Source organism: Rhinoraja longicauda, chromosome 16, assembly GCF_053455715.1.
Source record: "Rhinoraja longicauda isolate Sanriku21f chromosome 16, sRhiLon1.1, whole genome shotgun sequence".
NCBI lineage: Eukaryota > Metazoa > Chordata > Chondrichthyes > Rajiformes > Arhynchobatidae > Rhinoraja > Rhinoraja longicauda.
Window position 1 is genome coordinate 28,305,990 of NC_135968.1, and position 12,252 is coordinate 28,318,241.

At 41.7% G+C, this 12,252-nt stretch overlaps 1 protein-coding gene across 1 annotated transcript in view; it reads right to left on the minus strand.

Annotated features, from left to right (window-relative positions):
- The window catches only part of LOC144600833 (uncharacterized), a 91,038-nt gene that overhangs the window by 50,085 nt on the left and 28,701 nt on the right, over positions 1-12,252 (minus strand). The window contains exons 10-14 of the mRNA XM_078412723.1: positions 11,515-11,794; positions 7,830-7,972; positions 7,591-7,725; positions 7,345-7,487; positions 5,276-5,422 (exon numbers count right to left, since the gene is read on the minus strand). Of these exons, the coding sequence (XP_078268849.1) occupies positions 5,276-5,422; positions 7,345-7,487; positions 7,591-7,725; positions 7,830-7,972; positions 11,515-11,794 (848 nt within the window). The remainder of the gene's footprint in view (positions 1-5,275; positions 5,423-7,344; positions 7,488-7,590; positions 7,726-7,829; positions 7,973-11,514; positions 11,795-12,252) is intronic.

Below are 12,252 nucleotides of genomic sequence, written 5' to 3' on the forward strand. Positions count from 1 at the left end.
TATTGTTATATTTAACATTACCGCACATATACTGTTTGTTCTATGAGCTTCATGTGAACAAGGAATTTCATTGCACCCTGGTGTATATGACGATAAACTAAGCTGAAGTAATATCATTCTTGCACAGTCATATAGAATTAATCATTTTTTTATTGTTATAATGGTCTTTGATTATGCAGAAATAAAAACATTATGAAATTCAACCAAACGGATCACTGTCGTGTGGTTACTACAATTACAACTGTGCAATCATGCCAATTCCCACTGAATTCTTGGTTCACACTTGAACTAATTAACAAATCTCTGCATTATTATACATAACTAACAGGTCACTTTATTGATATCCAGTACCCAGGGAAATCATGCTGAACCTGAAGCTTGGAATTTAGGCATTTCACAGCAGAGTTATCAAGCTAATCATCATAACTTTATCAATGATATCCAATCTTCAGAATGATAGAGGCCCAGCCCATTATATGATCATTACAACATGACATGACATGACAAAATTCAGCTTCTGTAATTTGAGCAGCACAAAGGATACCATCATCAACTTGCATTAACACTGTAAGTTGTAGCACAATAAATGCACCCTCTTTGAATTAAATGCTGCAATTTAATCCTCAGAACAGTTCTGGCCTATTCTTTAGCAGCAGTGAGTGATTGATTTGGTGCAAATACAACAATCTTTTGTGTCTCTTTGTGATTGAAACCAAGCTGTGTGATTGTCACAGTTTTGTCTTCCAAAGAATCATATTTCAGTTTATCGAGTGTGGTTTAGTCTCCTTCTCCAAGGTTTCAAAAGGAGATAAAGATCAGGCAAAATCTGATTTGTCTTTGAGCTGTCATTTCAGAAGCATTTTTGATGGTATAACCAACTGTGTCTGAGTGTATTTGCGTTAAACCTTTCTTAAGGTAACAACAAGCAAGATAAAGGCTATCTGGTCTTCACAGCAACAATAATATATAAAAGAATCTAGAAAGAAAGAATTGCATTTATATAGCGTCTTTCATGATGCCAGGGTGTCACAAAGTCTTTTACGGTACTTTAAAGTATAGTCACTGCTGAAATGTAGGAAACATGGCAACTAATTTCCACAAACAGCTAAGCTACTACTGGCAATGTGGTAATAATGAGCAGATAGTCTGTCTTTAACGGAAGTGCATATATTTCTGAGAAAATGATTTGCTTACATTGAAACTGATGGATTTTGCTGCTTTCCTTCATTTTGATGTAATTGACACAAACTCCACTGCCAAGACAGCTGAGAACATGATCAAATTGACACCTTGCACATCTCTTCAGACGCAACACTGATTTTGGTGCTTAGAATCTAAGGCTAAAATGAAACATACAAGTGCATTTTCTCCCTTTATCTAATTACATGAAAATATTGGTAAGAGTGTACAGTGACATTGGATCAATACGGATTGGCACGTTTCTATCCGATATACAAGTTTGTAACTGAGTCACAGCATGGTTGAACAAACTGTTCCCCTCCCCCCCTTAAGAGCTGTGACAATGTTTGTAAAGCATCTCTCTAATATCATTGAAAAGAATTGAAGCAAAGGTTCTGAAATTCCATTTCACCTTTTATTTATGGGATTAGTGGAATTATCTGCCACAGAAGTCAGTGGAGGCCAACTCACTGGATGTATTCAAAAGAGAGTTAGATATAGCTCTGAGGGCTAATGGAATCAAGGGATATGGGGAGAAAGCTGGAATGGGGTACTGATTTTGGGATGATCAGCCATGATCATGTTGAATGGCGGTGCTGGCTCGAAGGTTCAAAAGGGCCTACTCCTGCACCTATTGTCTCTGTTTCTATGTTTCTATGATTGCCCATCAAGCTCTAGCTGAAAGGTGGATTTTCCTTTCCAGCATTTCAGTGGCCACGTCAATAGAACCAATTGCTCACCCTCTATGGAATCATCCTGAATCTAAGTCTATTGACACCAATTGAAAATAAAAATATTTGCTCCATCTTGTTATATGGTACCATCAGCAAAATAAAAAAAACACCCATAGGCCATCAATGTCGCAAAGAGGATGTATTCAATTTAAGGACTGCCTTCTTGTTCTGATCATCTCGTCACTGTTAGCTCTGGCTTCTTTGGGAACTGAAATTTGGGACAGAAACACATTTGACAGAATTGAAATGGATGTGGTCATGGTCAAAAGCATTCCTGCTTAAACTATTGGACTATACATTAAATAACCTATAAACATGTCTTTTATCCGTGGTTCCATCAATGGTTTGATGATACTTTATTGTCACATATATCGAGCTACAGTAAAATGCTTTTTTTGCATACAGTTCAGTAAAAATATTACTATACATAAGCACAATCGTAGTTAAGTAGAAGTGTATAGGCATAGTACACTAAGATAGTATACAAGAGTCGCCATGTATTGGCACCATGTTTCATGATTCGTCTAAAGTTGTCATAAATGTAGAGTTGTTAACTTGGCCATAAAGGTCCATTATCCGGGCGTGATCACCTGGCCAAGCAAAGTTGTTGGTGCCCTCCACCACAGCTCCACCACTCCATGCCACTGTGGGCCGTGTCGAAATCTGCACACTCGGCCTCCAGTGGCCCACTCCACCGATGCCCCGATCCAGGCACATCCACCCGCATTCACTCTTCATGGCCCAGGGGCTTCTCCCACAGCAGAACTCGTAACATTCAGAGCATTTGTGTATGCACGCGTTGTAAGACCCCAATCCACTTACCAGCACCATTGTATCCCTATGTCCATCGTCACTGCCACCTTGAATCAATGCCTTAAAGCTTCCAATAACTTAAACTGATAGAAGACAAAATGAAGCACTAAAGTAGCCATTTCCTTGGCCCAGCAGAAGCCTTTTAAATCATGCCAATTCTAATGTAGGTATAGCATGCATGTAGCTGGAGTTTGATTGAATTGATTGAAAGATGAAGGAATGGAAACAGGCCTTTGAGCCCACTGAGTCCACGCTGATCATTGATCGCCCGTTCACACTAGTTCCATGTTATCCCAGTTTTGCATCCACTTCCTACACTCTTGGGGAAATTTATAAAGGCTGTAAACCCGCAGGCCTTCTTGGTCTGTGAGTAAATCAGAGTAGCAGGAGAAAACCCACATGGTCACATGGAGAACATGCAAACTCCACACAAAAAGCACAAGAGGTCAGGATTGAACTTGGGCCTCGGCCACTGTGAGGCAGCAGCTCTATCAGTTGTGCCACTGTGCACCCCTGGTTAGCAGCATAAAGAACAGTTAAATTATGATTGCAATCAGCATGAAACTTTAATTTGATCCCAGCACTCTCGTTGTGGAGCTTGTTTCTCTGGCTAGTTCACTGCTTTAACCGACCACAGTTGAATGTGCACTTAGCAGCATTGAGTTCTAGTACTGCCAACACCCCCACCAATGCTGTTTAAAAAAAAATCCTTAACTACTTGCAGGATAGTTGCAGGACAATTTCTGCTGGTTGCTCCCATACATCTATGTTTTGCGTCTAAGCCTGAAATCTGATATAAAATAGAAAATACTGGAAATATGTGTCAGGCAGCAACAGTGGAGAGAGAAACAAAGGTAATGTTTCAGGCTAAATAAACGTTTTGGTGGAAGGTTTTTGGACTGAAATTTTAATTCTGCTTCTCGTCCCATAGGTGTTCTCTGGCATGTTGAGTGTTTCGAGTTTCTTTTCATATAATTTCTTTATTTTAGTTGCTTTTTCATATATGTTGGATGCTCCTTAAATCTTAAAGGGTGATCGAGCTTCTTAAGGGCTTCTGTTTGTTTGCTCCATTTTTCTGAGTGAGAGAGAGAGAAATAAGTAAAGCAATTTGTTTAGGTGTTGTCGCCAGGACATGTAACATGGGAGGTGTGGGCTTCAAGTGCTCGTTTTGTGTGATTGAGATGAATTATGTGAGCGATAGACACGAGGTCTGATTGAAAGAGACTGCCTACAGCAATAAATGGGTAATGTGTTCACTCGCTGATGAAGTTATTTGTGTAACGAGTAAAATGCGACTTTTGAAGGTGCATTTGCTGACTACAACACTCGTGTGAGATCAATAAACTCATGGAACTTTTTCATGCATTGATCTAGGAGATTGCAACTCTACACCTGGCAATGCTGTCCACAGCATCTCCAGAACCATAATCCACTCCCTTTTCTGCAGGCTGGCTTCACACACTGCTGAGCATTCATATTGTTGGGATCTCTGCTAAAGCATGCAGCAATGAACAGACTGAAGAATACTGGTTACACTAAGACATACTTGGCAATGGACAAGCAATGTAAAATTGACACCCTGCCTACTTTTCAATGATCACATCAATACAAACTGCACTATAATCACGGTGTCCATTTTTAAGGGTTATTTAATTTAAACCTTTAATAATTTCTTTAAAACAGGTGCCTTTTTAAAATGTATTACTCTGTGCATGGCAGAAAGTGTGATGACTTAGGGTAAAATAATGAGTATAAAATTTTAAGGTAACCAAATTAGAAGGTATATTTTGATCTATGAACTGACAATACTAGAGGTATTTGATATCTGATTTACGAATGGCCATATTTGAAAACCATAATTATTCACTAATTCTGACAAGTCTCTGTAGAGGTGGGTACAGTTACAACTTTTAAGACACTTGGACAGGTACATGTACAGGAAAGGTGTGAAGGTGGGTTGGTAGGCACAGGCAAGTGGATCAAACCTTGTTAAGCAACTTGGTAGGCACGGATGAAAGGATTTTTCCATGCTGTAAAGCTCATCAACTCTAATTCTTGTGATTGAATAAGGCTGAAAGCACTTACTTGAGGATTGATAGAACTGAATAAATGCATTTTATCAATTATATATATTCATATTGTATTTTATTGCAAAATACATGACAAAGCTATTATTATATGTAAGAAAGTCTGTAGTTCTGATTTGTTTATTAAAATATGAAATAATGACAAGCTTTGTGAGTGTTGTAGATCAAAATTATACTATGGTAGGTCAAAATTAAAGGCACTTTACAAATGCAATCACAAAAAAAGGATTACAGTTATACTTCTCCATAATAATGAACAATATTACAGGCATACATAATTAATAATAATCAAAAGCAGAATTGGTATTAATATGGTGGAAGTGATCTTATTGCCATTGTGGTAATGACACATTTTAATGTCCTTAATGCAGTTTCTTCAGGAATAATGTATATTTAAATACCAATGTCAAACTTCTTTTTTGGGTTCCACAATAATCCCTAGTATTATGAAACTTAGGTAGCTCGTGCTTTAATCCACTTAAGGAACGCAGTGATGCGTACATAAACCCCAGGTTTATACTTCACTCCACAGCGATCCCCCCAGCTCACGATTCCATAGACCTGGTGGCGGCCATTTTTCATACAAGTCAGTGGTCCTCCAGAGTCACCCTGAATGTGTAAAAGCAGATGCACATATTAATAATAATAACCTGTTTAAAGATGAAAAAATAAGTTTATTAAATTTTGAAGATTTGTGCCATCTGAAGTTTAAAAAATTGTGGAGACAGACTACAATGCTGCCATTCCCATTTAGTGTAATTGGCATCATTGAATGGAAATGTATTGTTAAACCTTTACTTCCTTTCTTCCTGTAACAATATCTTGATGCTGTACACTAACCATTTCTTGTTTGATAGTTCCTCATAGCCCAAAAGCCATTCCTTTGTATTCCAATCCATTGGATTAAATCCCCTTTAAACTCATTACAGGTATATATTCTTGAATGTTCTTTTCCGTTTTATATAACTTATCAAACCCAATATTTTGAGTACTGTTCGTCAAACTGTTTTCCCACTGTTTCGTCCAATGAAGCATGGCCCACTTGATATATTTCACTTGTCCGCATGGGATTTAAAGCCCTTTCAAAGTCGGAGTGCAACCATGTTGGTCAAGCCTGCCAAAGATCCAAACCACCCTGCTACACAGTCTTCTCACTGCTAGAATTGGGAAGAAGGGACAGGAACCTGAGATCAATTACCTCCAGGTTCAAGAACTGTTTCTTCCTATCAAACATTATAGCCATAGATTCCATACATTGTGGAAACAGTCCCTTCGGCCCAACTTGCCACACTGACCAACATGCCCTATCAACACTGGTTCCACTTGCCTGTGCTTGGCCCATCTCTTTACTAAAACTCTTGTTTGTTTGTTTGTTTGTCCCTGAACTAAAGCCAAAATGGTACACAATAGCACGACAATTTTAGGCCCACCTTGCTCACCGTCGTCCCTTTAGTGCTAATGGAAGAAGTTTCATTGAAATCGGTGTTATATTTTTAAATTTATACACATTTTAAAGTTTAAGAAAAAGCGTGCATGCACAGTCGGGGCCAGTTGATCCAATACTTATGTAAGATGGCTGCCGGATCTGCGCCTATACTTATATAAGATGGCTGCCAGGGAACTGCAGCCAAAATGGTAGAGGGGGGGAGGGGAGGGAGAGTGGAGGGGGGAGGGAGGGAGGGGAGGAGGGAGGGGAGGAGGGAGGGGGAGGGGGAAAGGGGAGAAGATGAGGACGGGGAGGAGGGGAAGGAGGGGAGGAGGGAGGGGAAGGAGGGGAAGTGGGGGTAGAGGGGAGGGGGGAGTGGGGGAGTGGGGGAGGAGAGGGTGCTGCACCAATGCGGGAGAGGCAACCCTAGGGGGGAGGGGGGAGAGGGAAAATGGGGAGAGGGAGAGGGGGGAGAGGGGGAGGAGGGCGAGGGGGGAGGGGGAGGGAGGGAGGGCGAGGGAGGGAGGGCGAGGGGGGGAGGGTGGAGGGGGGAGTGGGGAAGGAGGGTCTGCTGCACCAATGCAGGAGAGGCAACATTAGGGGGGAGGGAGAGGGAGAGGGGGGAGAGGTGGGAAGGGGGTGTGGGGGGTGGAGGGAGGGGAGGAGGGGAGGGGAGGGGAGGGGAGGGATGGAGGGGAAGAGGTGAGGGGAGGGGTGAGTTGGGGGGAGAGGGGGGGGGAGTGGGGGAGGAGAGGGGCTCACCAATGCAGGAGAGGCACCTTTATCATACTCTGTAATTTAAACTGTTTCTCATCTTTTCCAGTCCATTTCTCCCCTCTTTGTTTCACTCCATCTGCCAATTTGAACCCAATTAACCTACAGCATTAATTGATCTCTGTGAGGGTAATCACCCCACAACTCTGCCATGGTGTAATCCTTCTATCCACGTGTCCTGAAACTGACCACATTGAACCATGAATCTGAAGTCCTCTTTCTTACACCAGTTCTTTAAATTTGGGCTTCTGTTGCATTGACTTGATCTGAGGGAGAACTAGATTCACTAGTGGAAGCAAGCCGCACAATCCGTAATGTAGTTATTGCAAACCTGACATGAATCCACACTTCCGTCTAGACTTCCTGCGCAGAACATGGTGTGATTGATAGCGTTTCCATAGGCCCGAGGGTCCTTACAGTGTTGGTCAGATATCAGCTTCACCTTTGTGTGCAACAACTGATTGGAAGATGCCTCTGTACAATCGGCAATAAATGGAAAATATATGTTAAATCTGGCAATCTCAATTTAGAATATTTCCTCAAATTTAACGAGAAAGTACAAAAATTATCACGAGACCTGTTTCTGTTTGTCCCCATCCTGAGATATGGCAATCTGTGCCTGACTGAAAATCACTCTCTGGCATGCATACAGTTTTTACGTATTTACTTTCCTTGGCACAATGACCGTTGACTTGTTTGATCTTCAATAACGCTGGAATGCAAAGGGTGATTTCCATTAGATGTTGCTGCTGCTCCAATATATTTACAAGGGGAAGAAATTGGAAACTTAATGGTGAAGAACCTTAGCCTGCTTACCAATATCATTATATAATCCCATGGAGGTCTCTTGATAATTATCATGGACAATGATGTTTTCAACATCAAAGTTCTGTTGATGGGTTTCATCTTTCTGTAGGTCTTGTTTACCAAGTTGTAAGCGGAAGTCTTTAGGTTGTGCGCTATATATTGGTTTGAAGAAAATAGAGAGTGTTTCTAACAAAAAAAAACGATTACGAAACAGGGCTTTTAAGCAGTATTACATGCACACTTCCAATATGAAGAATGAATTCAACTGACAATTAATTTTTTTACTTGGGGTATCATTTGGAATGTCTAATTCAGGTTCAGATTGGACATTGGATTTCTCACTGGTAGTAGGTAACTGAGGACCCTCCAACTGCTTCCTGTTGGGAGGATTCCATGAGAAGTTGTCAAAGGTTCCTTGAAATAGTTTTGGTCCACAAGTTGAGAATTTTACTCTGCATTTCAGGATACAAGATCAAGCAGTGGTGAAGGAAGCAACTGTCTAAGTCTTGAAAATGTGGCATTTGGAAGGAGATTTTTCCATGAAGAAACTCCACTGGCGACGTTAGTCTTATCCTTCTGGCTGGTAGACATCACAGTGCATCAGAGATATTGTTGAAGTAGCTTTAAGTTGGTGCAATTCATGATGTAAGTTTAACAAACTACATTAAAAATATATAGATAGACACAAAGTGCTGGAGTAACTCAGCAAGTCAGACTGCATCTCTGGAGGAAAAGGATAGGTGAAGCTTCGGGTTGGGACCCTTCTTCAGAATCTGACTGATGCAGCCTGAGCCACTGAGTTACTCCAGCACTTTGTGTCTATCTTTGGTACAAACGAGCATCTGCAGTTCTTTGTTTCTACATTTATAATATGTCAACCTTTTGGTAGCCATCAGGCAGTCTTTGGTCACAGAAGCTAAGTGGATCTAGGCCTGATTTTAATTAGGGACCTGCCGTAGGAACATCAACTACCGCTATGTTGAGAATACCACTATCACAACGTTTAAGAAACATTTAGACAGGTCCATAGGTAGGACAGGTTTACAGGGATATGAGCCAAACACAGGCAGGTGGAACTAGTGTAGATGGGACATATTGGTTGGTGTGGGCAAGTTGGCGTGATGGGCCTGTTTCCACGCTGTATAACTATGACTCTATGACTAACTCTTAATTTGGCTTTGGAAATTGCAATAACTGGGCTAAGTGAGTAATGAAGTCCTGTGTGAGTGGCTCGATCTGAATGGTTTATTTATTTATTTATTTTGCTTTTCCCTTTCAACTTTTTAGAGCCCCTTTTCCCTGTTAACATTCTCTTTATGTTCTTCTTTTGCTATTTAGATGCACCTTACTTCCTTCTTTTTGTTCCTATTTTTATTTTCCTGGCCAAGTGATTTATTGTTCGTCTGTTAACACTCTAGGTTCCAGTCCGTGGATCATGGCCTGGCAACAATGGAATTAACATAAAACAAAACAAATATTGGTAACAGAAGATCAGGCAGGATCTATGGAAGGAAAAACGGTTAGTAATTTTTGTTCGACCTTCATCAAGGTGGAATTAGTCATCTTGTTTGACACAGACTTTATTCAACACTAACTTAAACATGTCATAATGACTGGGATGTTCGTATATGGCTGATCTGAAGGCTTCAGGCTGGTTCTGTAGGCTAAACAAAATTAGTTTGTTCAAGTGTCTTTATAATGGAAGTGTTCATTCCTGTTTCTGGACAGAATCACAGTTGATTTTCTTAATCCATCAACCTTCTAATCTTTCCTGCTCTTGACCCAATCACTGTTTAATAGGAAAATAACTGCAGATGCTTGTACAAATCGAAGGTATCACAAAATGCTGGAGTAACTCAACAGGTCAGGCAGCATCTCTGGAGAGAAGGAATGGGTGACGTTTTGGGTCGAGACCCTTCTTCAGACTGATGTCAGGGGGGGCGGGACAAAGAAAGGATATAAGTGGAGACAGGAAGACTGGGAGAACTGGGAAGGGGGAGGGGAAGAGAGGGACAGAGGAGCTATTTAATGTTAGAGAAGTCAATGTTCATACCGCTGGGCTGTAAGTTGCCCAAGATAAATATGAGGTGCTGTTCCTCCAATTTGCGGTGGGCCTCACTATGACACTGGAGGAGGCCCATGACAGAAAGGTCAGACAGAAAGGTTTGGTCTCGCTGATGGCAAAACGATCGCCGAGCCTGTGTTTGATCTCACCGATAGTGAAATAATTGCCGAGCCTGAGTTTGGTCTCCCCGATAGCGAAACAATCGCCGAGCCTGCGTTTGGTCTCGCCGATTATTGGCGAGACCAAACGCAGGCTTGTCGATCGTTTCGCTCAACACCTTCGCTCAGTCCGCCTTAACCGACGATCTCCTGGTGGCTGAGTACTTCAACTTCCCCTTCCACTCCCAGTCTGACTTTTCTGTCATGGGCCTCCTCCAGTGTCATAGTGAGGCCCACCGCAAATTGGAGGAACAGCACCTCAAATTTCGCTTGGGCAGCTTACAGCCCAGCGGTATGAACATTGACCTCTAGATAGCTCCTCTGTCCCTCTCTTCCCCTCCCCCTTCCCAGTTCTCCCACTATCTTCCTGTCTCCACCTATATCCTTTCTTTGTCCCGCCCCCCCTTACATCAGTCTGAAGAAAACCCACGCGGTCACAGGGGGAATGTACACATTCTGTACAGACAGCATCCGTAGTCAGGATTGAACCTGGGTCTCTGGCACTGTTAGGCAGCAACTCTACCGCTGTGCCACTGTGCTGCCCCCTGTGCCACTGTGCCACCCTTTTCTTCTGTCCTCTCCTTTCTCCTACAGGAGACTGTGGATCTTCGGCATGTCTCCTGTGACTCTTACAAATGTCTGCAGATGCACCATCAAAAGCATACTGTCGGGTTGCATCACAGCTTAGTTTGGGAACAGCTCTACCCAAGACGTCAAGAAATGGTACAGAGCTGTGCATGTAGTTCAGTCTATCACACAGAGCAGACTACCCACTCTTGACTCCATCTACACTTCACGCTGCCTCGGGAAAGCAGCCGACTATTACCACCTCAGTTATTTCTTCTTCGCCCTACTTCCATTGGGCAGAATATATAGAACACATGCAGCACCAATCTCAGGAACAACTTCTTCCCCTCTATCATCAGACCTCTGAACAGTACATATATTTTAGGGCACTATCTGATTCGCCTCTACCCCATTGCGGACATTGGACTTTGTCTCTGGAACTGGTGCGCTACCATGCTGATAATTATATTCTGCACTCTGTAATTTTCTCTTTGCTCTACCTGAGTTTGGCTTGATTGTATTTATGTGCAGTATTATCTGAGTTGATTGAATAGCATGCAAAACAAGCTTATCACTGAATCTTGGTACATATAACAATAATACACCTAAATCTAAACCTAAACTTTTCCTTTTTCCATTATCTTAACATTTGTTTATTGCAAAGATCATCACATTCCCAATGAGAAGCCATTGCAACATTAAAACATTATATCAGCCCATAAATACTACCTAATTTGCTCATTGTTTCCATTTTTTTCCTTGTTTACGTTAAATTTTCAGTGCCTATTTTGTTTTTCATAGTCATATAGGTAGCTGCAGTAGAAACTAAACAAGAAATATCTTACATAATGTGAAAATATGCTATTATTGAAGAAGATAACTCAAGGCAATCTTTAATACCTACTGTGAAAGAATGCAGTGTGCAGCAGTGAGAACCCAACATGGCTTGATCAATGCTCCACCACATAGATGTCCTGGTTTATAGATTCCAATGCGATTCTTCAGCTGTAGAGACACCTGCCATGGATATTTTCCAGGTACTGTTCTTTTCCCTCCAAAGATTTTGTACGTGACATTTCCGACCTCCGGCATTCCACACTGGAAGGGTGCAGCCGTGGAAGGAGCGGTAGTCGATCGGGGAGCAGGTCTGCTTGTCGTTTGTCGATGGGGCTGTGTTCCAGATGCTACAGTGCAGAAACAGTGCAGAGTTAAGAGAGACAAGAGTGTTTTATTGTCGTACGTCCCAGACAGAACAATGAAACAGAACACACACACACACACACACACACACACACACACACACACACACACACACACACACACACACACACACACACACACACACACACACACACACACACACACACACACGTATGTATGTGTGTGTATATATAACACATACATAAAACAAACAATTAAAATTATAGCGCAAAAAACAACATAAAACAAACAAATAATAATAGCGCAAAAAGACAAATCCAATGCCCCCAAGTCAGAGCTTTTGGGAGGGTTTAGTGTTTAATAGTGTGTCTAATAGTAGCGCGTTTAATAGTAGTGTCTGAAGAAGGGTTTCAACCTGAAATGTCACCTACTCCTTTTCCCCAGAGATGCAGCCTGAACTGCTGAGTTACTCCAGCATTTT